At 33.6% G+C, this 27412-nt stretch overlaps 6 protein-coding genes and 1 pseudogene across 6 annotated transcripts; 5 read left to right on the top strand and 2 right to left on the bottom strand.

The window, feature by feature from the left end:
- Positions 1-287: 287 nt before the first annotated feature.
- Positions 288-3389, bottom strand: LOC121390880 (programmed cell death protein 6-like). The gene is made up of 6 exons (XM_041522746.1): positions 3322-3389; positions 3174-3235; positions 2987-3031; positions 2738-2896; positions 2573-2682; positions 288-389 (listed from the first exon to the last, which is right to left on the bottom strand). Exons 1-6 carry the CDS (start codon positions 3387-3389, stop codon positions 288-290), a joined length of 546 nt encoding a protein of 181 aa, XP_041378680.1.
- Positions 3390-5862: 2473 nt separating this feature from the next.
- Positions 5863-11731, top strand: LOC121390891 (paraplegin-like). The gene is given in 18 exon segments (XM_041522755.1): positions 5863-6012; positions 6781-6861; positions 7501-7559; positions 7612-7841; positions 7961-7984; positions 7987-8068; positions 8150-8214; positions 8409-8636; positions 8809-9035; positions 9099-9182; positions 9330-9402; positions 9452-9498; positions 9567-9680; positions 9727-9804; positions 9860-9975; positions 10899-10956; positions 11138-11302; positions 11507-11731. Coding segments are annotated over 18 exon segments (2106 nt in total).
- A 2099-nt stretch (positions 11732-13830) lies between these two features.
- Positions 13831-19273, bottom strand: LOC121390890 (protein lifeguard 1-like). Its single transcript, XM_041522754.1, has 4 exons — positions 19175-19273; positions 15070-15228; positions 14909-15025; positions 13831-13845 (listed from the first exon to the last, which is right to left on the bottom strand). Exons 1-4 carry the CDS (start codon positions 19271-19273, stop codon positions 13831-13833), a joined length of 390 nt encoding a protein of 129 aa, XP_041378688.1.
- A 175-nt stretch (positions 19274-19448) lies between these two features.
- Positions 19449-21037, top strand: LOC121390889 (dehydrogenase/reductase SDR family member 4-like). The gene is made up of 9 exons (XM_041522753.1): positions 19449-19561; positions 19628-19811; positions 20013-20090; positions 20139-20162; positions 20216-20286; positions 20401-20449; positions 20501-20635; positions 20696-20749; positions 20921-21037. Exons 1-9 carry the CDS (start codon positions 19449-19451, stop codon positions 21035-21037), a joined length of 825 nt encoding a protein of 274 aa, XP_041378687.1.
- Positions 21038-21274: 237 nt separating this feature from the next.
- On the top strand, positions 21275-23023 carry LOC121390888 (dehydrogenase/reductase SDR family member 4-like). The gene is made up of 4 exons (XM_041522752.1): positions 21275-21348; positions 21472-21655; positions 22236-22367; positions 23018-23023. Exons 1-4 carry the CDS (start codon positions 21275-21277, stop codon positions 23021-23023), a joined length of 396 nt encoding a protein of 131 aa, XP_041378686.1.
- A 414-nt stretch (positions 23024-23437) lies between these two features.
- Positions 23438-25316, top strand: LOC121390887 (dehydrogenase/reductase SDR family member 4-like). The gene is made up of 7 exons (XM_041522751.1): positions 23438-23511; positions 23632-23815; positions 23867-23944; positions 23989-24015; positions 24054-24124; positions 24743-24798; positions 25291-25316. The coding sequence occupies exons 1-7, from the start codon at positions 23438-23440 to the stop codon at positions 25314-25316; spliced, it is 516 nt and encodes a 171-aa protein (XP_041378685.1).
- A 144-nt stretch (positions 25317-25460) lies between these two features.
- On the top strand, positions 25461-27106 carry LOC121390886 (annotated as a pseudogene).
- The last annotated feature ends 306 nt before the right edge of the window (positions 27107-27412 follow it).

Below are 27412 nucleotides of genomic sequence, written 5' to 3'. Positions count from 1 at the left end.
TATTTTATTATTACTTTGTCAATTGTTTCTTTAGAGGTCAAAGTTCAGTAAATCCACCAATAGGAAAAGAATACTAATGAGAAAGTTACAGACAAAAAAATCTCGAGGTAAGTTAGGGGTTAAAAATGTCCTAAAACTTTAATACTGTTATTTTTAAAGGTCAAAGAAGACAAAAACTTTAAATCCTATTATTTTTGCAACCAAAAAAACAAAAAACTGTAATCAGTTATTTAATACTTGGTGTATCATGTAAAATCTGGCTTATTAATGAGTGTTAGAAGTTAGTCTTATGCTTTAAGACTAAAGACCAGCATAAGAAACTGTTCATATGATATACGAATCCATCCACTTCTGTTTGTGTCATAAGCTTTGAATGAATTTGTTAGTGTCTGTAAAAAAATAAAGTTGTATTATTTAGGTCACTGTAGTAAGTACTGACGTTTACTAGTCTAGAGCTTACTAATGGTAGCTATCCTAGGTCACTGTGGTAAGTATTGATGTTCACTAGGCTAGAGTTTACTAATGGTAGCTATCCTAGGTCACTGTGGTAAGTATTGATGTTCACTAGGCTAGAGTTTACTAATGGTAGCTATCCTAGGTCACTGTGGTAAGTATTGATGTTCACTAGGCTAGAGCTTACTAATGGTAGCTATCCTAGGTCACTGTGGTAAGTATTGATGTTTACTAGTCTAGAGTTTACTAATGGTAGCTATCCTAGGTCACTGTGGTAAGTATTGATGTTCACTAGTCTAGAGTTTACTAATGGTAGCTATCCTAGGTCACTGTGGTAAGTATTGATGTTCACTAGGCTAGAGTTACTAATGGTAGCTATCCTAGGTCACTGTGGTAAGTATTGATGTTCACTAGTCTAGAGTTTACTGATGGTAGCTATCCTAGGTCACTGTGGTAAGTACTGATGTTCACTAGTCTAGAGTTTACTGATGGTACTATCCTAGGTCACTGTGGTAAGTATTGATGTTCACTAGTCTAGAGTTTACTGATGGTAGCTATCCTAGGTCACTGTGGTAAGTACTGATGTTCACTAGTCTAGAGCTTACTAATGGTAGCTATCCTAGGTCACTGTGGTAAGTACTGATGTTCACTAGTCTAGAGTTTACTGATGGTAGCTATCCTAGGTCACTGTGGTAAGTACTGATGTTCACTAGTCTAGAGTTTACTGATGGTAGCTATCCTAGGTCACTGTGGTAAGTACTGATGTTCACTAGTCTAGAGTTTACTAATGGTAGCTATCCTAGGTCACTGTGGTAAGTACTGATGTTCACTAGTCTAGAGTTTTACTGATGGTAGCTATCCTAGGTCACTGTGGTAAGTACTGATGTTCACTAGTCTAGAGTTTACTAATGGTAGCTATCCTAGGTCACTGTGGTAAGTACTGATGTTCACTAGTCTAGAGTTTACTAATGGTAGCTATCCTAGGTCACTGTGGTAAGTACTGATGTTCACTAGTCTAGAGTTTACTAATGGTAGCTATCCTAGGTCACTGTGGTAAGTACTGATGTTCACTAGGTAGAGCTTACTAATGGTAGCTATCCTAGGTCACTGTGGTAAGTATTGATGTTCACTAGTCTAGAGTTTACTAATGGTAGCTATCCTAGGTCACTGTGGTAAGTATTGATGTTCACTAGGCTAGAGCTTACTAATGGTAGCTATCCTAGGTCACTGTGGTAAGTATTGATGTTCACTAGTCTAGAGTTTACTAATGGTAGCTATCCTAGGTCACTGTGGTAAGTATTGATGTTCACTAGGCTAGAGTTTACTGATGGTAGCTATCCTAGGTCACTGTGGTAAGTACTGACGTTTACTAGTCTAGAGTTTACTGATGGTAGCTATCCTAGGTCACTGTGGTAAGTACTGATGTTCACCAGGCTAGAGTTTACTAATGATAGCTATCCTAGGTCACTGTAGTAAGTACTGATGTTCACTAGTCTAGAGTTTACTAATGATAGCTATCCTAGGTCACTGTAGTAAGTACTGATGTTCACTAGTCTAGAGTTTACTGATGGTAGCTATCCTAGGTCACTGTAGTAAGTACTGATGTTCACTAGTCTAGAGTTTACTAATGGTAGCTATCCTAGGTCACTGTGGTAAGTACTGATGTTTACTAGTCTAGACCTTACTGATGGTAGCTATCCTAGGTCACTGTGGTAAGTACTGACGTTTACTAGTCTAGACCTTACTGATGGTAGCTATCCTAGGTCACTGTAGTAAGTACTGACGTTTACTAGTCTAGACCTTACTGATGGTAGCTATCCTAGGTCACTGTGGTAAGTACTGATGTTCACCAGGCTAGAGCTTACTAATGATAGCTATTCTAGGTCACTGTAGTAAGTACTGATGTTTACTAGTCTAGAGTTTACTAATGTAGCTATCCTAGGTCACTGTAGTAAGTACTGATGTTTACTAGTCTAGAGCTTACTAATGGTAGCTATTCTAGGTCACTGTAGTAAGTACTGACGTTTACTAGTCTAGACCTTACTAATGGTAGCTATTCTAGGTCAACTGTGGTAAGTACCATCTAAAGCTTGCTAAGGTTACTATGGTAACAACTAACCTGTATTACAACGCAGCATTGAATGAAATCATCAAATGCAATATTTCCTGAACCAGTTCTATCAAACTTCCTGATTAGTAACCCGTAAAACCGGTCTGACAACCGATAACCTTGACAACAAGAATGAAAGAAAAGGTAAATAAAATGATTTGAGATTTGTCTTACCAAAGTTGGTTAGAGCTGTTTTTAGTTCAGATTGATCTATTGACCCAGAGTTGTCACGGTCATAGCTACGAAAGGTTGTCTGCCACTCCTGAATGTACTTCCATAATGCTCCAAACTCTTGAAAGTTGATCGTACCAGATTGGTCACGATCAAACATCCCTAGTGATAAATGGATGCATGAATGCAACAATGGATATATAAAATGGATGGATGGATGGATGGATTAAAAAGCATGGACGATTAACTTACCAATCATAAGACGCACAGTCTCAGGATTAAATGGAGTCCATGTTCCTATATAATAACATCAAATAAAATAATATATATAGCTTACAGTAGTAGTCTCATGATAGCCACTTCTTAGCTGGCTATGTGAGACTAATTGAGACTAGTTTATATTGTAAAAGGTTCATAAAAGAACTATGAAACATTGTACCATTTGAGAGAGCTTGCTGTAGTTCATCTGAAGAAATAGCACCACTTCTATCCTTGTCAACTCTGAGAATAAAACAAAAGTAAAAAATAAATCCAGTTGGCTTTTACTGAAGTAGAATAGTCTTTTGACGCTATCTCTTTGCACTTACTTCTGAAATATGTTCCAAAGGAATTGTTGGTCAGGAGGGGGAGGTTGTCCATAGCCGGGATAAGCCATTATAAGCAGAGAACTTCAAGGTCTGGTTTACAAATTTGCTGACACTTATTCACGCCCACTAATAAACGGGCACACCCACTAATTAGATTACTTACTGCACAAATTTTAAGACAAAATGTTATCTTCTCGTCTTTTCAGAGAAGGTGAGGACAAGAATTTAAGTGAAGATTTAGTAACTAAAATAATTTGAAATTATCTCATAATTTAGGTCTCCGTAGTTATTTATCAACTACAAAACCATTGTTATTAACTAAAGGTCTGGCTCATAAACTTCATCAGAGTTTTGGAAGAACAATCATACATTCATCATTAAATTCTCCTCGGTCCATTTCAGCTGTACGTCTCTCAGGGGTGTGGTTAATAGCTAATAAAAACCCTCTTATTGGTGTCTGTAAAAGTATGTCCATTTTGACTGACTATGTCCATTCTATGTGGCCATTTATCACATGTCTATCCATTATATTCATATTTGTTTATCCATTTCATTTCCCCACATGGTTCTGTTTAATGTCTATAGATGTGATAAATTTAACCAGAAATTATTCCAATGATGAAAATTATAGAAGAAGTATGTTAAAACAATTATATTATTGTTAATAATTTATTTGTTAATATATTTTAGCAAATCCTGTCCCAGAGAAAGACGATAATGACCCACATCAACCTCCCGAGGGTTGGACGTGGTATCAAATTCTACCAGGAGTGTTGGTAGCTATCTTATATTATCTAGCATCAAATTCTGAGCATATACCGGAAGTCCCATTTCCTTTCTTCTTACAACACATGCTTCAAACAGGAGAGGTATGTGCGTGGGTGGATGGGTTAATGGACAAATGATATTATAGACAAATAAATAAATGGATATATAATTGGACAAATGGACAGATAGAATGATGTTTGACGGATAAATTAATGGACGCATATACATATTGTATTCTAATTAACCAAAATAATCTAATTACATAAAAAAATTATATAATTTATACTTTAAATATAGCGTGTTAGTGTATTGTGTTCTTTCAATTTGATATGATTGTACCATAACTTCTAATGCCTCTTGTTCCTTTTCTTCCTACTCTGGTTACCTTGGAAACGTGACAAGTCACATGACTTGGTAATGGAGTGTCCTCAGGAAACTCATCTCTCTCTCGATACTGATAATTGTAAACAATGGAGGAAAAACAAACAATAAGAAAGATCATTACCACGCCTAATACTCCCTTGTATACATACCACAGTTTTCCACCAATGACAATGGCTTTGACCACACCTACTAATGCCACTACATGACTGATTGAATAAGTGGCATACCAAGTACCGATTAAAATACCTTGACTCTCACGAGGTGCTTGTACACATATAAATTCTAATATCACCATGGCAACAAGGACATATCCAATTCCTTTTAATAGTTGTGGTGCAATAAGCAACCAAAATACATTATTAACATGATCTGTACTGTCAGTGTTGTTGACAAAGTGGGTGGAGCTCTGATTCATTCTACTTAATAGACATTGATGAACAAGTCGACTGATAGTATTATTAGAACTGTTTTGTGTGAGCTGCTGTGTCATTTTCGTAAGGAGAAAATGCAGCTGCTATGATCATTTCGACTATTATTGCTAATAACACACATACCAATCCTAAAATGATCTTCTTTAACATAATCAGTTTAGGTCTCTTGCAAATGGTTTGTGATATCTGACAGAGAGGAATCACCAATAGAGGTATTAAATATGGAATATGGTTAGGGTTTATCCCCACTGTAAGGAGAGCTGCAAGGGATGGACAGCCTTTTATGTTAATAATCCTCTCTCCGAGGGAGTAAGTATCTCCTGAAAGATTGAAAGCTATCAATGTTAAAATGATGCAAAAAATTTGTCCAAACACTTTAACATGTTCAACTTCGTTTACTGTAAATGGTCCTCCATATCTTGGTTTTCCCATGTCTAAGAAAAGTGACCCTTCCATTTGGGATCGTAACAATAGACGTTGTTTGCAAGCATATGTGAAAACTTTGGTAAAAATAGTGAGAGAATTGTGACCGTCAGCTGATGATAAATTAAATCTTCGACTATAGCAACATAATAGACACAATACAATAATAGAAAATATTAAGAGAACAATACAAGATACAAAAAGGGCTCCACCCCCTATCTGTTTATAGGTCATGTGATTATGATCTTGAATGGGGAAGACCCTGAATATTATTAAGATAATTAACACATAGTATATAATTTGTTGACCAAAATAGAGGCCCCAAAAGTACCATCGAACTAGACATTGTGTAGATTTCAATGTTTCACCTTGAGTTTGGTCGATGGTGAACTGTAAAATGTTTGACTGTATTATTCCAATTCCAAGTGTTATAAGAAAGTAGATGGGAGCTACCATTAACCAAAAGAAATGACCATCATTGTGTTTGGGTTTGAAATAATCATAACCAGTCATCACTAATCCGATTATCGTCGTCATGACAACAAAGAACATGCCTCCCAATACAACCCAGTATCTTGTTAGGTATGTATCTCCTAGCCAACCAAAGAATGGAAACAATAGATATGTGGCTGCTAGAATTACATTGAAGAGGACAAAGAAGGTGGACATGAAACCTAAGGTGTTAGTGAGCTGTGGGTTCTCATAAAATATAAAGGAATGGACCAGAAGACTACAAAAGATGACAATGGTTCCCTCTTTCCATGCCATGATATACTAAAGTCTAATAATTTATAATTTTGCAGCTGGTATAATGAGCCAATTCTTGATTACTGATCACAGAAGATAAGTTCACTCTTGACTTGCACTTATTAGTCTGTGTTTAAAAAAACTTGCATTTATGAAATCTCTGTAGTTGTCTGTTCTTTTTAACCACAAGGACTAGAGATCAGGGTGACACCTTGAAGCAAGAAGGGGCCAAAGACCAGGGAACTAAGCAAGGAGGGATTATCTTGTAGCAATAAGGGACAGAAACCTGGGGAACAACTTAGAACAGAAACTGTCAGTGATGAAATCTGATGTTCTCTGTTATGATAAATACATTATACAGACTGTTCTGTTTATCACAATTAAATTCTCAATTGTAATACAAACGTCATTATCAATAAATGATCTCCATCCTCTTTTGGTTTCACTTAATGGATTATCCTAATGACATCATATTATATAACCTTGTATGCACAAATGACCAACTGGAGAAACTATTGTATTATTATGAGTATAGGGTGTTGAGATGATATAATGGAAATTGTTGTTAATTGTTCTAATAAATTAATTTTGGGATAATTATTAAAGTTAATAAAGTTTTGGAAGAATGGTAGAATGATACATTGACATCATGTGGTACAAAAAGCAGCTGTTTAGATGATTTTTCTGGTCTCTTGTTTTTTAATAGGTTGCTAAAATTGATGTTAATTCTTCAAGAGATCATGTCTACATACATCTACATCCTGGTGCTATTATTAATGGAAGAGAGGTGAGATTTCTCTTTCTCAAACACACGCACACACCTGCAGCATGTACTTTCCCTCATCTACTATACTAGGTTAAACCATATGGACCTCAGTTTATGATGAGTATCGCAGGTGTGGAGAGCTTTGAAAATAAAATTGCACAGGCACAAGATGAAATGGGTATTCCCCAGAACAACAGACTCACTATAAACTATCGGACACAATCAGATACTTTGTAAGTAAGAGAGAGAGAGAGAGAGAGATATTCTTTTTTTTATTTCACTATTTAGAGCTATTTTTGTAAGTGGTCTTGCAACACTTGCCATATTTGGTGCAGTTTGGTATTTTCTGTTTTACAAAACTGGGTTTGGTGGATCAGCTGGTTCAGGAGGTGCCAGAGGAAGTTCTCCATTTAATCCATTTGTAAGATCATGATATGATACAATGATACTAATCAAATGTGAAGAGAACAGGCAATAGATTATAAAATATAATACTGTATTTGTAGCAGTATTAATTATAATTCATTTAATTTAGGAGCAATTTAATGAAGTGTGGTTTACTATTATAACATAATTGTAATGACACTAAGATAGTACTACACATCGGAAGAGCTATGACTGGAAGAGATAGTCTTATAACTCGTTTTTCTTATAATTTAGTCATTTATGGTGAGAGCTAAAACAACAATTATTACTGACCCCTCACAAATTGGAACCCAGTAAGGGAACCTCCTCTTTTATACTCACTTTTCACATCTTTGTATTTTATAGATTCACTGAAGTTGCTGGAATGGCAGAGGCTAAAGCAGAAGTGATGGAATTTGTAGATTATCTTAAATCTCCAATGAGGTTTACTGATTTAGGGGCTAGGATCCCTAAAGGGGCTCTCTTGCATGGACCTCCTGGGACAGGAAAGACCTTACTAGCACGAGCAATAGCTAGTGAAGCTAGTGTACCATTTATTTCTATTGCTGGTCCTGATTTTGTAGAAATGTTTGCTGGTCAGGAAACTAATTTATTTCTTTAAGATGTAGCTGTTCTACCCATCCAACCATAATGTATCTATTCGTCCATTTGTCTGTCCCTCCATCCATTCATTCTTCCACCCATCCATTTGTAGGAGTTGGTTCAGCTCGAGTTAGAGATCTTTTGGACAAGCTAGAAAGAATGCGCCTTGTATTCTGTATATTGATGAGATTGATGCTGTGGGAAAATCACGACAATCAGGGTTAAAAATATATATCTCTATGTCATTTATTACTTATTATTCACTTGGTCAAGTTAATATCTCTTTGTTTGTTTTTTTTAGACCTGCTGTTGAAGGTACAAGTGAACAAGAAAATACTCTAAATCAAATATTAGTTGAAATGGATGGTAAATAATTTTATTGAAGCCTCAAACCCATGTTTCATTAATCCACTATCCTATAAACCCATGTTTCATTAATCCACTATCCTAAAAAACTCATGTTCCATTAATCCACTATCCTATAAACCCATGTTCCATTAATCCATTTCCCTATAACTAATGTTCATTACTTCATTTCACATGCCATTATCCTATTCTAGGTATCAATCCATTGGAAGGTGTTGTAGTTTTGGCTTCAACAAATCGTGTTGATATACTTGATAAAGCTCTCCTACGACCTGGTCGTTTCGATCGTCAAATTGCTATAGATTTGCCAACACTTCCAGAGAGAAAAGCAATCTTTGAGGTCTACCTACGCAGAATATTATTAGAAAGACCATTATCGGAATACTCATCCCGTCTCGCAGCACTGACCCCTGGCCATAGTGGTAATTATAACAGTAATTCTTTTTAGCATACACAGACTATAATATCATTCCAAGGAGACCTTAGTTCAACTAAAAGGCTACTATTGGTTAATGGTTAAGCCAATTATTCAATTTTAAATTGTTTTATATTTTAATAAAAGTTCATTTTATTACATATTTTAATAACATGTAGGGGCTGATATCGCTAATATAGTCAATGAAGCAGCTCTCCATGCAGCTCGAGAGAAGGGAACAAAGGTTACTGAACGGAACTTTGAGTATGCTATAGAACGTATTATAGCTGGTATGAAAAAGAAGAACTCAACGTTGAGTTCTGAAGAGAGAAAGAAAGTTGCTTATCATGAGGCCGGCCATGCTGTTGTGGGTTGGCTTCTGGAACACACAGATCCTATCATGAAAGTATGATAAAATTTATTTGGCAATCACAAAAAAATTAAATTCATGGATTATTATTTTGTTTAGGTATCTATTGTCCCTCGAACTAAAGGACCTCTTGGTTTTGCTCAATATTTGCCATCAGATCAAAAACTATACACCAGAGAACAGGTATTGATTCCAACTAACATTGAATTCACACTGCAATCATCATCAGTTCATTCAGTTGCATTGAGCTAGTATGCATATTAACATGATCTTAATACTGAAATCAGTGAACTTTGCTTTTTGGACAACCTTTATGATTTTTTATTTTAGTTATTTGATCGTATGTGTATGATTCTTGGAGGTAGAGCAGCTGAAGCAATTTTCTTCAGACAAATAACAACAGGTAAATAGAATACAAATTTTTGGTACTTCTACCTTCTTAAAATTTTAAGGAGCTCGAGACGATCTTGAGAAAGTTACTAATATGGCTTACAGACAGGTAAAAATCAGCTTGGTATAATTGTAATGGTTGTACAGGAACAGAAATATTACCTTCTTTCATTTCAGATAGCAGAGTTTGGTATGAGTCCAACTATTGGTCATATCTCTTTGCCTCAGTCTCGATCAACAGAGCCAACTAAGAGATTTTACAGCAATAAACTAGCAAAAATGATTGATGAGGTTTATTACCAGCACACTTTTACATTTATCTCTCTCTTTATTATAGGAAGCAAGAAGTCTTGTCAATTCAGCTTATTCTAGAGCAGAGACAATTTTAAAGGAAAATCAAGAGAAAGTGGAAAAGGTCTAACAAGAACTATTTTCCCATTAAAATAGAAATCTAATGTCTTTTTTATTAGCTTGCTGAGTGTTTACTAGAGAAAGAAGTACTAAATTATAAAGATCTTGTTGAAATTTTAGGTTCCATACCATATCAGAAAACACACCATCATTATCAAGACCTTGAGGATATGTGGTAGGGACATAGTCCTTTAAAAAACTGTCCAGTTTTTTGTTGCTATGCTACAACTGAGGGATAACAATTGATTTTCACAAACCAGAACTATTAAGAAATTCTCCTGCATGAGGAATCTCTCACTATCTTGTTTAATTCTCTTAATGTATGAATAAAATATAATAATATTAGATTATATACAATTAAATTAAATTAAATTAGATAATGAATTGTAGTACATTTTAAAATAAGGTGCTGTTATGTCCTCATATAGTCCCACTGACTAACTGGCAGTGTCTGGTAGTTAATGGGTGATTTAATAATGGTTTTGTAATTAAGACTGAAAGTCATATAAAATCAACTCACTGAAGCACACAATTTGTCACAATAAGAAACACAGGAAGTATTACAACAACTATATATAGGTAAGGTGATACTAAATTATGATCATTAGCACAAAATTACACCTAAGTACTAAATGCCTTGAATGGATGTGCTCTCATTGACAACTATCTACAATACACAGAAACGTGTGATGACTCTGTAGATGGTTTCACTGGTAAGTATATTAAATGTAATATATATAGATACTACAATAGATATCAATATATAGACCATGAATTAACATATAATATGTCAATAGTTTGTAAGACATGTATGATGAACATGGACATTCTACCAACTGCTGCATGGATTTGCTTGAGTTGTATTAACATAAAGTCAATCAAAATAGAGGAATGACTATAGTAATTATGCAAACTTTTTCACTCCACCCATTGATTAATCAAAGTTGTCATGAATACATCATATACCAATTTCCATGGAAGCTTCTGTCGAGAATGGTGACTTATTAACAGTCATAAACTCATTAATCTCATTAAAAGTTGATAATATTTATGAATGACGTTTATATTCGTAATCTTCCGTATCTTATGTTTATAAAGTCGTGGGTGTAGCAGCACAAACAAACCAGATATGCCTAAGAAAAAAGGAAAGAAAGCTGTAAGGTTAGTCTACTCCATAATTTAATAAAAATGAAAGTCTTTCATCATAAAATTTAGTAAGAAAAGTAAGAAGACGTCTTCAACTAAAGCATCAATAGCAGATATTGTGAGTGTTAACACCTAGCAGTGAAATATCAATTGCACTGTGATATAAATGTACCCTATTTTTCTATTCATAGTATCGTCCTCCTCCCTGCACTCCAGAGGAATGCCTGCATGAAGGTCTAAGAAGGACAAGATGGTGGCTGCAGGAGGACAGTGCTATCATTCAAACATATTTTGAAAGACGGGGTCACGAAGACATTTCTGTTGAAGATTGCATTGCAACATTAAGACACTTGCAGGTTTGCAAAAGCTATGAACTCAGAAGTAATCTCATGCAAACATACTGCATCATGTACATGTAGTAAGTAGTGCTGTTTCTAGAACAGTCTCGGTATAGGAAAAGTCAAGAAAGTATTTGTGTAATAGGCTTGCTTTGCACATTATACTGAAGAGCAGTGAAGACTACACACTACAGTACATATAATTTATATCTATTCACACAGGCACCTTTGTCTTCAGAACAAACTAATTTGTTGCTAAGATACTTGGATCCAGCTCATTCTGGTACCATCACTGTCAAATTTTTGACAGATATAGCTGAAAAAAACAGATCAAGATTTGTTAAAGATAGCATATACCACGTCACTTATGGATCCTCCTCCCCTCCTCCTGAGACTGATGGAGGTGTTAGTAAAAAGAAGAAAAAGAAGGAAAAAGAAAGAGATTGATGTTGCTAAGGATACAAAAGGAGCAGGAGCCTTGGAACCTCAAGATGAATATAAACCTAGGTATGGTGGACTGATTAGTATCAATAGTGACTTAAAATAGCTTGTTAGTTCTAGACTAGTGAACATCAGTACTTACCACAGTGACCAAGAATAGCTACCATAGTAACCTCTAGACCAGTGAACATCAGTACTTACCACAGTGACCTAGGATAGGTGCCATTCTAGACTAGTGAACATCAGTACTTACCACAGTGACCTCTAGGATAGCTACCATTAGTAAGCTCTAGACCAGTTAGCAAACACAAATGAATGTTTTTATTAATTCCAGGTATGTTGAACTGCAATTGACTTTAGCAACATTCAAAGATTTACATCAACATCCAGGACATTTCACAGTTATTTTAACTAACAGTGTTAGCATCCATGGACTAATAGACATTATAAAAAATCACTTAAGTCATGTAGCATTGACCATAGCTGTCTTCACTGAGCCTTCTTGTACTCAAGAAAGCTTTTTAAATCCATCATGGACTTTGGAGTCATGTGGTATGGAGGGAAGTGAGGTTAAGTATGACCCTCGTCGTTATCATCTTTATTATGATTATATTCCTGATTTTATTGACTGTCCACTGTTAATGGCAGACAATGCTATGAGAGATTGTTCTCCAATAACTGTCAAGAAAATTGGGAATTTAAAACAGCATTGAAGTGTATGATGAATAAAACTAATATATGTAGTAAGTAAGTCTAATATTTATGTACTGAAAAATACATTCAAGATACAGTCTTAATTTATCAACAAAGCTGACATAATTATTATTTTTGTTAAATTATTATTATATGTATGAAATTTAATTTAGAATATTACAGCTAGCTAGATTGGACCATAAGTTTTAAGAATACACAGTCCAAACATTAATTCATTCTTGTTTGTGTAGTAATGAGGTTTTGTTTGCTGAGTATTTTATGTATTTAATTATAACATGTGGAATTTTTCAAGTACACATTGATTAGTTATAATGTCTTTCTAACATAATAATAACAATAATAACAACAACAATAACAACAACAATAATAACAACAATAACAACAACAATAATAATACTTAATTTCTTTAAAACAAGAAAAAAGTTATTGTAAAAAAAACATAAATATATTATAACAATAATAGCAACAACATTAAGTAAATATATTTCATTAAAAGACATTTTTTTTATTAGTTTTTTTATATATTACCTACTGCCATTTCCAAAAAACTACAGAAAAGATATATTATATTACATTACATTATATTATAATGTAATATAATATAATATATTATAATACATTATATTATAATACATTATATTACATTATATTATAATATATTATATTATATTATAATACATTATAATACATTACATTATATTATATTATATTACATTATAATTATATTACATTTAATATACTCTTCTGGTCATTTTCATTTTCCCATGTTCAATCCACCCACAACACGCTCATCCATTCATCCATCCATTTGTTCATCTATCTATCCTTTACCTGTTCATATGATATATCAATCATTCCATCACGGTCAGTATCCATTTTCTGGAAGGACTCAGTAAGAGTGCGTAGTTTAACACAACATTGTATAAAATCATCAAATTTCATGGAATTTTTGTCAGCTCTATCAAACACAGTCGTGTACAAAGCTGACAGAAATGAATGCTCCTAGAAATAGAAGACTGAGGTTATTAGGAAAAAAATTATCATCTTACAATCGATATCCAAAGGCCAACAATGCTTGTTGCAATTCATGAGCACTGATGTTACCAGAATTGTCTGTATCAAATCTAGACAAAGAATAAATAGTTAAAAGGATGTATGGATGGATAGATTAATAAGAGGGAGGATAGATTAATAAGAGGGAAGATAGATTAATAAGAGGGAAGATAGATTAATAAGAGGGAAGATAGATTAATAAGAGGGAGGATAGATAAGTAAGAGGGAGGATAGATAAATATGAGGGAGGATGAATAAACAAACTAATAATTGTACCTGTCAAAAACATCCTTTCCACTCTTGTACATATTTCCAGAGAGCCCCCAAATTCATAAACATCAATTGTACCATTTCTAAAACAGCAAACAAATCACATGCATATTACATAAGTACACTACAGTCATGTGATATTGACATGTACATTAACAACAGTCCTTTACACATTGGAATTCATAGCATCATCGTTTAGAGTAAATCCCTTGACATTTTTCTATACATCTTATGGCTTTGGCTTATAGTCTAGTACATATTTGTGTTAATGAATTAGGTGATTTCATTCTAACCCCAGACTAATTGGCATTCCATTATTGCTACAACAGATTCCCATTCCACAATGTTATGACTGAATCCTTTACAATAGACTATCTGTTCCAATAGACAGATTTCTCAATATACTACTAACAGACTGATTCTCATACTAATAGACTGATTCCCCACACAACTTACTGATCTTTATCAAACATTCCAATTAATAGACGACAAGTTTCATCATTGAAATGAGTCCAGTTTGAATTAACCAATGCTTGTCTCAATTCAATTGCTGATATTTGTCCAGACTTATCTGCATCAACTGTCTATGAATTAAAGACCGAATGAAACACACACACACACACACATCATATAATCAAATAGTGAATTATATCAATGGTGCTTAAAATATTTGTAAACTTAGAAATATTATTGTTTCAATCTAGTGGAGACTCTCAATACCAAAAACTCTGGATTTTGGAGACTGTCCTTAGTATAGACTATAGAGCTGTCCTCAATATATAGAGGTTGTATAATACACTAAAGTATTAGTATGGGACTAGAACAAGTGTCCTCAATATAGAGGTTGTATAATACACTAAAGTATTAGTATGGGACTAGAACAAGTGTCCTCAATATAGAGGTTGTATAATACACTAAAGTATTAGTATGGGACTAGAACAAGTGTCCTCAATATAGAGGTTGTATAATACACTAAAGTATTAGTATGGGACTAGAACAAGTGTCCTCAATATAGAGGTTGTATAATACACTAAAGTATTAGCATGGGACTAGAACAAGTATCCTCAATATAGAGGTTGACTTTAATTCAGTGTATCTTTTGTAAATACTCTGCTATAATGATATCACACTGTTATCGTAACTTACTTGAAACCACTCCCATATTGTTGGGTCAATCCCAGGTGGAGACCTAGAAGGAGGTGGGACACCATAACCACCGGGTGCTGATGGTCCTCCTCCATAGGAGGTGGGTGGAGGAGGACCCTGAAATAAATTTTAAAATTAATTTATATAAAGATTATCTTTACTGGATTATAAGGTGCTTGTTGATATCCTCCAGGTGGTAAGCTACTCTGTTGATATGGTTGTTGATATCCACCAGTTTGAGGAGGCGGTCTTCCACCATAGCCCTGATAGTAACCTGCAGCAGGTGGAGGCTGTTGGTAACCCCCTCCAGGAGGTCCACCCTGAAAGTTATTACTATATTAATATTAACTGTATACGACAACACACTGCATAATTGGCAGTGTTGTTTTTGTAATTGTATTTTTTGATATCAATACTTACGTAATACTGAGGTCCCCAAGACATAAACGAAAGAAAGTTATGTTTGTTCTCTAACGCCTTGAAGACAAAGGAAGTTTGCAGCCACGCCCTTTGACAACAATGACGTCATAATAATTATTTCTATAAATAGTTATCGTGCGATAAAAATAGAACTGAAAATGTTATTTATTATAATTATTACATTGCATTAAAATGAAACTTCTGACGAGCTTGTTTTCGTTCCTTGAAGTCTTGATACTAAATGAATTAATGGGTAATGTTGAGAGATAGAGGATGGTTGAAGATGAGGTCATATACCTTTTCTCTTAAATGCAGTAAAAGTACAATACAAGCTAGACCAACACAGAGAGCCAATAAGACACCACTAACACTATAAATCAGTCCACTTGGTGTGAGATAAAGTTGTAATGTCCATCTTGTAAGAGAAAAAAAGTATTAAATACATTTATATCACAGTTATTTTTAACTCCTCAAACAATCTATCCTATATAATACTAAGGATTAGGAATGGAATCTCTCGTAAGAATACTCTGATTAAGGACCCACCTATATTGAGGACACTTGTTCTAGTCTCATACTAATACATTAGTGTATTATACAACCTCTATATTGAGGACACTTGTTCTAGTTCCATACTAATACATTAGTGTATTATACAACCTCTATATTGAGGACACTTGTTCTAGTCCCATACTAATACTTTAGTGTATTATACAACCTCTATATTGAGGACACTTGTTCTAGTCTCATACTAATACTTTAGTGTATTATACAACCTCTATATTGAGGACACTTGTTCTAGTCTCATACTAATACTTTAGTGTATTATACAACCTCTATATTGAGGACACTTGTTCTAGTCCCATACTAATACTTTAGTGTATTATACAACCTCTATATTGAGGACACTTGTTCTAGTCCCATACTAATACTTTAGTGTATTATACAACCTCTATATTGAAGACACTTGTACTAGTCTCATACTAATACTTTAGTGTATCATACAACCTCTATATTGAGGACACTTGTTCTAGTCCCATACTAATACTTTAGTGTATTATACAACCTCTATATTGAGGACACTTGTTTCTAGTCCCATACTAATACTTTAGTGTATTATACAACCTCTATATTGAAGACACTTGTTCTAGTCCCATACTAATACTTTAGTGTATTATACAACCTCTATATTGAAGACACTTATTCTAGTCTCATACTAATACTTCTGTCCACTTCTATACATAGTAAGTTTCCCATACTTTGATGTTTATAAGTAGGACGTGGGATTAATATCACTTGAGAATTAGGAACTAACAAATGCCATTGTCTGTACCAACCAGCATTAGGTACATCATGAGCTAAGCCTATGTTATTTTCCTCAATGAAATTAGGTGTATCTCCTAGTCCAAGTATAATATAAGGAAGAGTGGGGTCATTAAGAGTGGTGGAGCTTCGATAATTAGAACCTAGAGTCAAAATATATACTAAATAGAGTTCATTAAATTTATGAAGTATTGTTTACCAGCTGTTTTGACTTTATGACCATTTCTGTCTCGAGTCTCATAAGATAAAACAGCACTAGGTAATATAGACCCTAATGGCTAATTATAAGATAATTGTGACTGTGTGTGTGTATGTGTGATATTTGAAGATGCTTACTAAATGATTTCGACAGTCAGAATAACAATAACCTGAAAGAACTATAGAAAGAATATAGAAATTATCTCTCTCTCTCTCTCTCTCTCTCTCTCTCTCTCTCTCTCTCCTCTCTCTCTCTCTCTCTCTCTCTCTCTCAAGACTTACTCAATCCTTTCAAAAACATATGATCTTTATTTAAAAATTGTCGTACAGCAACAAGAGAATTACTCTCTTTATCATTAGACTCCACAACAAGTACAACATCTAAAATACCCTAAAATACAATAAAAAACAAAAGAAGGTCATCGCTTTATAATAAGGACCTTACATCTTCCCATAGATCAATGAAGGTGGCAGCAGTTACTCCTTGAAGAGATGAGAGTGGCTAAAGAAGAATAGGCAAATGGAAAGAGGTAGACAGAGAGTGAAATCAACTCTTACAACAATGTCAGTATATGTGGACATTTTTCTTAATTTTGTGTCATTAACATGACAAGCTGTATCACAATGTTGGTTCATAAGAATGAGACCAAGTTGATCCGAGTTGATTGCAGAAGAAGAGTTATGAGTAATCATTAACATATCTGGATATCCATCAAGATCTATATCGCCTGAAAAAAGAAGTAAGGGTTCAATAAATGAACAAACACACACACACAGACTAACTATCAACTCACCAAAAGCTGGTCTACGTTCCCTGACATAAGTTGGATTCATACTGCGAGGTATATTAAAATGAGATACCTATAAAGAAAATATTTATTATTATATTTTATATTTACTACTTAACAGTAGCCCATTGTAATCTCCAGTCAGTCCAGGAATATGGTTGACAATTAATAATGTTAGTTTGTTTATTGTATCGTTGCCATAATATATGTAACTGTGGTTGAGAGCAAGTTGAATTAGGACAGGAGAGAAGAGCCATATCTAATTGACCATCCCCATCTAATATGAATGAATGTGTGTGTGTGTGTGAGAGAGAGAGAGAGTGAGTGAGTGTATTTTATGTATCTATTTGTTCATCCATCCATCTATCTAACTACATACTCAAATCACTAAACACTGGATGTCCATATACAGCATGTGATGATGGTAGAGGAAGAGATACAGAATGACTCCAACTTAACTTCATTGACTAAAAATACAATAAAAATGAAGAAGCAGTGACAGACAGTCTATACCGGAGGATCTCTCAACCAAATATTAACAGAAGGTGGATGTGATATAGACCAGCTGGTAACTACTACATCTAAAATAGATCATTAAACATACTGGATTGTATCTCTTTCTCTCTGTCACCTGCTAAACAGTCAGAATTGATATCAACATAATCCATACTAAGGATCATGTCATGATTGATTGATTGATGAGGTAAGTTAACAATATGAAAAGAACGACTAAAAAAAAGAAAGAAAGATATATTCAATTTACCTTATCTCAATTCAAGCATACTTATTTCCATGGCTGATCCATATTTTAAGTTCATTATTCTGTATTACCATTATGTCAGGTAAGTGATCGCCATTGCTACTATATTTAGATAATGTAATGTTACTATTTATAGAGCACAATTGCCTACTCTAATATTAGCGGTAATGACTGCCATATGTCCACAAATTGTATGTAAGTATCTACAAAATACAATAAACTTGTTACTAAAAATAAATTAGTCATGTTACTAAAAATAGAAGTAATACTGTAACACCTACCTGAAGGACCACTTCCATCTCCCCAAAATACGTAACCGCGGTAACTGTTTGGATCTACCATACCAGTTACCAGCGTATCAATCCATCCATCACCGTCAAAATCAGATGAAGAAGCAGAAACAATAGATATATTAGTACTAATATAAAAATAAAATACTTTAAATATATACAATAATAAACTTACTGTAATAAACGTCCTTTATTGTATACTTTATGTTTGATGTTCCACAACATAACTATCAACATATCTATTAGTTATAAAATTAATTTAAATATAATACTTATTAAAACAATAGTTAATTTAATAGGTGATATATTGAGTACTGGTAATGTTATAATATTATTGTTCAAATTAATATAGTTAGGGTTCAAGGTTCAATGTTTAAGTCTATTAAAAGCAAAACGCATTGTTACTGAGATTGTTACAAGCACTTTAGTTTTAAATAAAACGTAATATTCTCATGGTAATCATGTGACTTTCTCGTGACCATCTCACCTTTACGGTCCTGGTTTTGTTCACTACTAATATATCACTCCATTTGTCAGCATTCTGGTCAGCAATGGCTGCTAATGACAAGGTTGCCTGAGATTGCATTTAATTGTAACTTCTCTGTCACATATAAAAAGTCCAGAGTTGAAGAGAAAAGGGAAAAAGAGAGAATTAATAGCAGGGACTGTATAGATAACATTAAATCTGCAGACGAAAATTAATTTTAACCCTTTGATTACTTAGCTAACTATTAATTAGAAAGGTGTGGCTGGGGTGTAGGATGCTAAGACTTGGTCCAGTTTCACTAGCTGCTGTTTCTCTTCGAACGATGTCTTCCCAGGTAACAAGAAAACTAGAAGGGCGAGTTGCTATAGTAACTGCATCAACGGAAGGGTATGTGAAAAGCTAGGCAGTAGAGCTAATCTGAAGTGTGTGTGAGTTGCTCTTCTGTTGTTCTAGAATTGGTTATGCCATTGCTGATCGTCTTGCACGTGATGGTGCCAAAGTGATGGTTAGTAGTCGTAAACAGGCCAATGTTGATAAGGCAGTAGAGTCACTCCAAAAACAGCATGGAACTGAGTCCGTGTCTGGTGTCATCTGTCATGTGGGTAAAGATGAAGACAGAAAGAGATTAATAAAAGAGGTAAGAGAAAATAGCTACAGTTTAGGAATGTTTAATGTTTGAAGTGAAGTGAAAAAGGAACATCTGTCCATTTCCATCCATCTGTCCATTCATCCACCCATCTGTCCATTTATCCATCCATCTGTCCATTTATCCATCCATCTGTCCATTTATCCATGTATTGTTTTGTTAATGGTGTTCATTATAATGTTTTATTCATAGACGTTGGAACGATTTGGTATGTTACATATATTAGTATCTAATGCAGCTGTCAATCCGACCTTTGGACCTACTCTTGAAGTAAGGATGTATTACATGTAGGAGGTAATTAATTTTAACCCTTTATAGACTCCTGAATCAGCTTGGGACAAAGTAGGTGTGGTTATTGTCGTTAACTATATACGATGACAATCATTTTTATTTAGATATTTGACATTAATATCAAATCTGCTGCATTCCTTGTTAAAGAAGCTTACCCACATCTTAAGAAAACAGGGTATGTAGAAACTATTGTGCATCATTGTGACTTCATTATAACTCTCCATCATCTCTCATCATCATTGAAAATGTGCCTACCTGTATTTACTTTATCTCTCTCTATCTCTTACAGTGGCAATGTTATCTTTGTCTCTTCCATTGGTGGATTTACGCCATTGAACGTACATATTGATTGTTGCTGAATTGATAATATGCTTGCATTTTTTCCATAGCTCCTAGGTCCATATTCTATTAGTAAGACAGCATTGTTTGGTCTGACAAAGGTATTAGCAGATGAGTTAGCCCCTGATAATATTAGAGTTAATTGTTTAGCACCTGGTATCATTAAGACCAAATTCAGTTCAGCAGTAAGTAGTTAATTAAAACGTTATTAATTTAAAATCAATTAAAAATTATAATAATAATAGCTTTGGCAAAATGAAGCAGCTGCTGCAGAGTTCGTTAATCAAATACCAATAAAACAGGTAATCACTAGAATATCTACTACTTTATTATTAATTATCCATCTAATTATTAATTATCTATTATATAATTTTTTGTTTGCCTTTACTTGTCTATATATTCTAGCTATCATTTATCAATGTTTCCACTAATTCTAGTATTAATGCATCCTTCTCTTTTCTACTTCATTTAGGCTAGGAGAACCAGATGACTGTTCTGGTGCAGTCTCCTTCTTAAGTTCAGATGATGCAAAGTATATGACAGGAGAGACCATTGTTGTCTCTGGAGGAATGAAGAGCAGACTTTAATAATGTATATGAATTAAATTGATTGAATTGAATATTTTGGATTAGTTTCATATTCTTTCATGTAAGATTATGATAAATCAGACATTTCCCAATATCAGCTTGATGCATGATAATAGAGAACTTCAGATGACCTTAACAATTTCTGGTCATTACTACTAATAGATTGTTATTATAGTTAACATAAACTAAGAGGTAACCTTATATATACTTTCAAAGTAGAGGGTGGAGTTGTAGAAAATGGCTAAAACAGATCAGTTGAAGAAATTACCGTTTGAAGGCAAAGTAGCTGTGTTGGCAGGTGCTACTGATGGGTGAGATTACTATGATAATCTCAACAACAATTTAGCATTAGGGTTTCTAAAAATAGAAATAAATCTATTTATAGAACATTGATCCAAAAAAGAATAGACTGGGTTTATTCCATTTTCCATTAGAATTGGTTATGCCATTGCTGATCGTCTTGCACATGATGGTGCCAAAGTGATGGTTAGTAGTCGTAAACAGGTCAATGTTGATAAGGCAGTAGAGTCACTCCGAAAACAGCATGGAACTGAGTCTGTTTCTGGTGTTATTTGTCATGTGGGTAAAGATGAAGACAGAAAGAGATTAATAAAAGAGGTAAGAGAGGTAGATCTATGATAATAGACAACAACTATTTATTGGTATTAGTCGATTAAAACAATTTGGTCGAATTGATATTCTTGTTGATAATGCTGGAGTCAACCCAAGTTATAAGAAAACTCTTAAAGTAAAATATTTTAAATGTCACTAAACTATTAATGGTTTTAATAGACAACTGAGGAACAATGGGCCAAGGTCAGTAATATTAAATAACTTTATAGAGATTTAGTTTTACAGATATTTGAAATCAATGTATCAGCTGCTGCTCTACTAGTTCAAGAAGCTTATCCATATCTTAAGAAAAATGGGTAAGTCATTTATAAGTTTACATAAATATTTAATTGTTTAGACAAATATGTTAGGAATGAACAGACATGATAATAGTTTTGTCATAGCTACCTAGTAACTGTTTCTATGCACTTAGTTTAAAATAGTCTCTTTCTTAATCACTGTTTAATTACTTCATTTTTATCTTGTCAATGTATAGTGGGTCTGTTGTCTTTGTGTCTTCAAATGCAGCTTATATGGGAGTAAGTTCTCTATATTATTGACAATGATGACCTACCTATCGTTTTAGGGAAGTTCTTATGCTGTTAGTAAAACAGCTTTAGTTGCTTTGACAAGATCACTTGCTTCAGAACTTGCTCGTGATAATATTAGAGTAAATGGTATTGCACCTGGTCTCATTAAGACAAGATTTGGAGAAGCGGTAAGACCCCTAATCTGATAGCATAGCAAATTGTCTTTGATTTTCATAGATATGGGGAAATGAAGCTACTTTGAAGAAAGGAATTGAAAAGATGTGGATAAAAAGGCAAATATATATTTTATGAACAATACTTTAATAAATGACGTGAAATAAAATATTGGCTCTCTCCCCTTCTCTCTCTCTTTCTCTCTCTGTCTCTCTCTCTCTTTAGAATAGGTCAACCTGAAGATTGTTCTGGAGCAGTTGCCTTTCTTTGTTCAGATGATGCTAGTTATATTACTGGTGATACTATTGTAATAGCAGGAATGACAGCTAGATTATAATAAGTTATTAACAAAATAGACTATAATTAGTTAATTGTCTTTAATTATTATTTTTAAGCAATTATTTTGAAAGCAACACTCAATGTAAAGCAAATTAACAGAAAATAACATTGTGTTAATAACAACATACCAGTGACTATTTTTAACAAAATTTTAATTATGCATCAATTTTTGAATAATGAAATTAAAAACAATAATAACAAATTAAGTCTTTTCTCAATCTCATTACAGTAATAAATAAATAAAATACTAATAATACTTATTAATGATTTATATAATAAAATAATAATAGTTATATTAACAGTTAGTGGTCTTCCAATATTCCAGCTTTGAGATGATCTGTGAAACCAAGTTTAATTATTGTTTCACAAGCAAGTTTTCTAACAAGGACCAAATCTATAATGTAAATTAACAATGGATGGATAGATTAACGACATAACAATTAACATACTTTCCTCATTAATTTAACCAAGATGCAATTATATATATACTTTCAAAAGTAGAGGTAGGATTGTAAAAATATTTGATAAGATGAGGTTGAGACCTGTATCAAAGACTCAAAATCAGTAAATCAGTTGAAAAGACAGCTGCTATATGTAATCTACATCATAATTAAATAGAGGACTTCAAATGACCTTAACAATATCTGATCATTACTACTAATAGATTGTTATTATTTTTAACATAAAATAAGAGGTAACATTATATATGCTTTCAAAAGTAGAGGGTGGAGTTGTAAAATATTAAATGGCTAAAACAGATCAGTTGAAGAAATTACCATTTGAAGGCAAGGTAGCTGTGTTGGCAGGTGCTACTGATGGGTGAGATTACTATGATAATCTCAATGACAATTTAGCATTAGGATTTCTAAAAATAGAAATAAATCTATTTATAGAACATTGATCCAAAAGAATAGACTGGGTTATTCCATTTTCCATTAGAATTGGCTATGCCATTGCTGATCGTCTTGCACATGATGGTGCCAAAGTAATGATTAGTAGTCGTAAACAGGTCAATGTTGATAAGGCTGTAGAGTCACTCCAAAAACAGCATGGAACTGAGTCTGTTTCAGGCATTATTTGTCATGTGGGCAAAGATGAGGACAGAAAGAGATTAATAAAAGAGGTAAGAGGAGTAGATCTATGATAATAGACAACAACTATTTATTGGTACTAGTCGATTAAACAATTTGGTCGAATTGATATTCTTGTTGATAATGCTGGAGTCAACCCAAGTTATGGAAAATGTCTTAAAGTAAGCATTTTTAAATGTCACTAAACTATTAATGGTTTTAATAGACAACTGAGGAACAATGGGCAAGGTCAGTAATATTAAATAACTTTTTAGAGATTTAGTTTTACAGATATTTGAAATCAATGTATCAGCTGCTGCTCTACTAGTTCAAGAAGCTTATCCATATCTTAAGAAAAATGGGTAAGTCATTTATGAGTTTACATAAATATTTAATTGTTTAGACAAATATGTTAGGAATGAACAGACATGATATTAGTTTTGTTCATAGCTACCTAGCAACTGTTTCTATGTATTTAGTTTAAAATAGTCTCTTTCTTAATCACTGTTTAATTACTTCATTTTTTATCTCCTTCCATGTATAGTGGATCTGTTGTCTTTGTGTCCTCACATGCAGCTTATAGTGGAGTAAGTTCTCTATATTATTGACAATAATGGCTTCTCTGTAATTTTTAGCAAAGTGCTTATGCTGTTAGTAAAACAGCTTTAGTTGCTTTGACAAGATCACTTGCTTCAGAACTTGCCCGTGATAATATTAGAGTAAATTGCATTGCACCTGGTCTCATTAAAACAAGATTTGCAGAAGTGGTAACCCCCCCCCCCCCCCCCCCCCCCCCCCCCCCCCCCCCCCCCCCCCCCCCCCCCCCCCCCCCCCCCCCCCCCCCCCCCCCCCCCCCCCCCCCCCCCCGACCCCTGTTATTATAATCTGTAAGTATAGTATCATGTGGGTCTTACTGTTATGATAGCATATCCAGCTGTAACTACTTTTCTTGATGTGCTATTCTTCTTTGATTTTCACAGATATGGGAAAATGAAAACTGCTTTGAAGCAAATACTGGATAGCGTGTGGATAAAAGGTAAATATAATTTTATTTTTAATAAACAATACTTTAGTAATTGACTTGAAGTAAAATATCAGCTCTCTATCTCTGTCTCTCTCTCTCTTTAGAATAGTCAACCTGAAGATTGTTCTGGAGCAGTTTGCCTTTCTTTGTTCAGATGATGCTAGTTATATTACTGGTGATACTATTGTAATAGCAGGAATGACAGCTAGATTATAATAAGTTATTAACAAAATAGACTATAATTAGTTAATTGTCTTAATTATTATTTTTAAACAACTACTTTGAAAGCAACACTCAATGTAAAACAAATTAACAAAAAATAACATCATGTTAATAACAACATACCAGTGACTATTTTTTAGCAAAATTTTAATTATGCATCAATTTTTGAATAATGAAATTAAAACAATAATAACAACTTATTAAGTCTGTAATAAATATATAAAATATCAATAATACTTAGTAATGATTTATATAATAAAATAATAATAATTATATTAACAGTTAGTGGTCTTCCAATCTTGAGATGATCTGTGGAATAATGGAATTTAATAATTAATGAAATGACAAATTAATAAATGAATGGTGGATGGATTAAGGATTTTTCCTCATTAATATTAACCACCTCGCGTATATACTTTCAAAAGTAGAGGGTGGAGTTGTAGAAATATTAAATGGCTAAAACAGATCAGTTGAAGAAATTACCATTTGAAGGCAAGGTAGCTGTGTTGGCAGGTGCTACTGATGGGTAAGATTAGTATGATAACCTCAACGACAACTTAGCATTAGGGTTTCTAAAAATAGAAATAAATCTATTTATAGAACATTGCTCCAAAAGAATAGTCATGTTTTTATTTCATTTCCCATTAGAATTGGTTATGCCATTGCTGATCGTCTTGCACATGATGGTGCCAAAGTAATAATTAGTAGTCGTAAACAGGCCAATGTTGATAAGGCAGTAGAGTCACTCCGAAAACAGCATGGAACTGAGTCTGTTTCAGGCATTATTTGTCATGTGGGTAAGATGAGGACAGAAAGAGATTAATAAAAGAGGTAAGAGAGGTAGATCTATGATAATAGACAACAACTATTTATTGGTATTAGTCGATTAAACAGTTTGGTCGAATTGATATTCTTGTTGATAATGCTGGAGTCAACCCAAGTTTTGGAAAAACTCTTCAAGTAATTACATTTTTTTTTATGTCACTAACTATTAATGGTTTTATTAGACAACTGAAAAGAAATGGGCCAAGGTCAGTAATTGAATAACTTTTTAGAGATTTAGTTTTACAGATATTTGAAAATCAATGTATCAGCTGCTGCTCTACTAGTTCAAGAAGCTTATCCATATCTTAAGAAAAATGGGTAAGTCATTTATAAGTTTACATAAATATTTAATTGTTTAGACAAATATGTTAGGAATGAACTATTAGTTTTTGTTCATAGCTACCTGGCAACTGTTTCTATGTATTTAGTTTAAAATAATCTCTTTCTTAATCACTGTTTAATTGTTTAATTATTTAATTTTCTATCTCCTCCCATGTATAGTGGATCTGTTGTCTTTGTGTCCTCAAGTTTAGCTTACATGGGAGTAAGTTCTCTATATTATTGACAATAATGGCTTGCTTATCATTTTAGGGAAGTGCTTATGCTGTTAGTAAAACAGCTTTAGTTGCTTTGACAAGATCACTTGCTTCAGAACTTGCTCGTGATAATATAAGAGTAAATTGCATTGCTCCTGGTGTCATTAAGACAAAATTTGGAGAAGCAGTAAGGCCCCTGTTATCATAGGGATAGGAAAGGGGGGGGGAAGGGGGACCCCCCCCCCCTGATTTGCACTCAAGTCTATGTACAGAATAACCTAATTAGACTGTATCTAACCATACCAATGACTTCTGTTACAGTGGAATGCACTTTTTCAACCTACACTGACTAAAAATTACCTACAAAGTACTATGACCCAAGAACAACTAAACGATGTCATGTTGTTACATATATATAAGGACTGCATACTGATAACATAAACTTATTAGAAATAGCTAAAGAGTTTGTTTCCTTTAACAACAGACGAATTACTTTTTTGGTCATTTTTGATCTTTAATAATATAATGCAACTAAATATAAACCTCTCCCCCCCCCCAACTTACACTTCATTCCTACCCCTCTGCCTGTTATTATAACCTGTAAGTATATCATGTAGGTCTTATCTATTAACTAGTTGTTGTCTTCATGTGCTATTCCTTTTTGGTTATTTTCACAGGTATGGGGAAATGAAGCTGTTTTGAAAGAATTAATGGATAGGACGTGGATAAAAAGGTAAATATGATTATATTTTTATGAAGTAAAATATCAGCTCTCTATCTCTGTCTCTCTCTCTTAGAATAGGTCAACCTGAAGATTGTTCTGGAGCAGTTGCCTTTCTTTGTTCAGATGATGCTAGTTATATTACTGGTGATACTATAATAATAGCAGGAATGACAGCTAGATTATAATAAGTTATTAACAAAATAGACTATAATTAGTTAATTGTCTTTAATTATTATTTTTAACAACTACTTTGAAAGCAACACTCAATGTAAAACAAATTAACAGAAAATAACATCATGTTAATAACAACATACCATGA

Source organism: Gigantopelta aegis, unplaced genomic scaffold (genome assembly GCF_016097555.1).
Source record: "Gigantopelta aegis isolate Gae_Host unplaced genomic scaffold, Gae_host_genome ctg1056_pilon_pilon, whole genome shotgun sequence".
NCBI classification, from domain to species: Eukaryota; Metazoa; Mollusca; class Gastropoda; order Neomphalida; family Peltospiridae; genus Gigantopelta; species Gigantopelta aegis.
The sequence above is the reverse complement of the archived record's forward strand: the minus strand, read 5'-3'. Positions and strand labels throughout refer to the sequence as shown.

What these genes read in the sequence shown, in the direction of transcription:
- LOC121390888 (XM_041522752.1), top strand. Translation starts at nt 21,275, where the DNA reads ATGGCTAAAACAGATCAGTTGAAGAAATTACCGTTTGAAGGCAAAGTA. An exon ending in TTGGCAGGTGCTACTGATGG is followed by an intron (nt 21,349 to 21,471) that starts GTGAGATTACTA and finishes ATTTTCCATTAG; the next exon opens with AATTGGTTATGCCATTGCTG. An exon ending in GAAAGAGATTAATAAAAGAG is followed by an intron (nt 21,656 to 22,235) that starts GTAAGAGAGGTA and finishes CTATCGTTTTAG; the next exon opens with GGAAGTTCTTATGCTGTTAG.
- LOC121390890 (XM_041522754.1), bottom strand. Translation starts at nt 19,273, where the DNA reads ATGCAATCTCAGGCAACCTTGTCATTAGCAGCCATTGCTGACCAGAAT. An exon ending in ACAAAACCAGGACCGTAAAG is followed by an intron (nt 15,229 to 19,174) that starts GTGAGATGGTCA and finishes AATAACTTTCAG; the next exon opens with GGTGGACCTCCTGGAGGGGG. An exon ending in AACAAGCACCTTATAATCCA is followed by an intron (nt 15,026 to 15,069) that starts GTAAAGATAATC and finishes AATTTATTTCAG; the next exon opens with GGTCCTCCTCCACCCACCTC.
- LOC121390880 (XM_041522746.1), bottom strand. Translation starts at nt 3,389, where the DNA reads ATGGCTTATCCCGGCTATGGACAACCTCCCCCTCCTGACCAACAATTC. An exon ending in AACAGCTCTAACCAACTTTG is followed by an intron (nt 2,683 to 2,737) that starts GTAAGACAAATC and finishes CTTGTTGTCAAG; the next exon opens with GTTATCGGTTGTCAGACCGG. An exon ending in AATGCTGCGTTGTAATACAG is followed by an intron (nt 390 to 2,572) that starts GTTAGTTGTTAC and finishes ATTTTTTTACAG; the next exon opens with ACACTAACAAATTCATTCAA.
- LOC121390887 (XM_041522751.1), top strand. Translation starts at nt 23,438, where the DNA reads ATGGCTAAAACAGATCAGTTGAAGAAATTACCATTTGAAGGCAAGGTA. An exon ending in GAAAGAGATTAATAAAAGAG is followed by an intron (nt 23,816 to 23,866) that starts GTAAGAGGAGTA and finishes TATTGGTACTAG; the next exon opens with TCGATTAAACAATTTGGTCG. An exon ending in GGATAGCGTGTGGATAAAAG is followed by an intron (nt 24,799 to 25,290) that starts GTAAATATAATT and finishes TTATATTAACAG; the next exon opens with TTAGTGGTCTTCCAATCTTG.
- LOC121390889 (XM_041522753.1), top strand. Translation starts at nt 19,449, where the DNA reads ATGCTAAGACTTGGTCCAGTTTCACTAGCTGCTGTTTCTCTTCGAACG. An exon ending in GAAAGAGATTAATAAAAGAG is followed by an intron (nt 19,812 to 20,012) that starts GTAAGAGAAAAT and finishes TTTTATTCATAG; the next exon opens with ACGTTGGAACGATTTGGTAT. An exon ending in CCACATCTTAAGAAAACAGG is followed by an intron (nt 20,287 to 20,400) that starts GTATGTAGAAAC and finishes TATCTCTTACAG; the next exon opens with TGGCAATGTTATCTTTGTCT.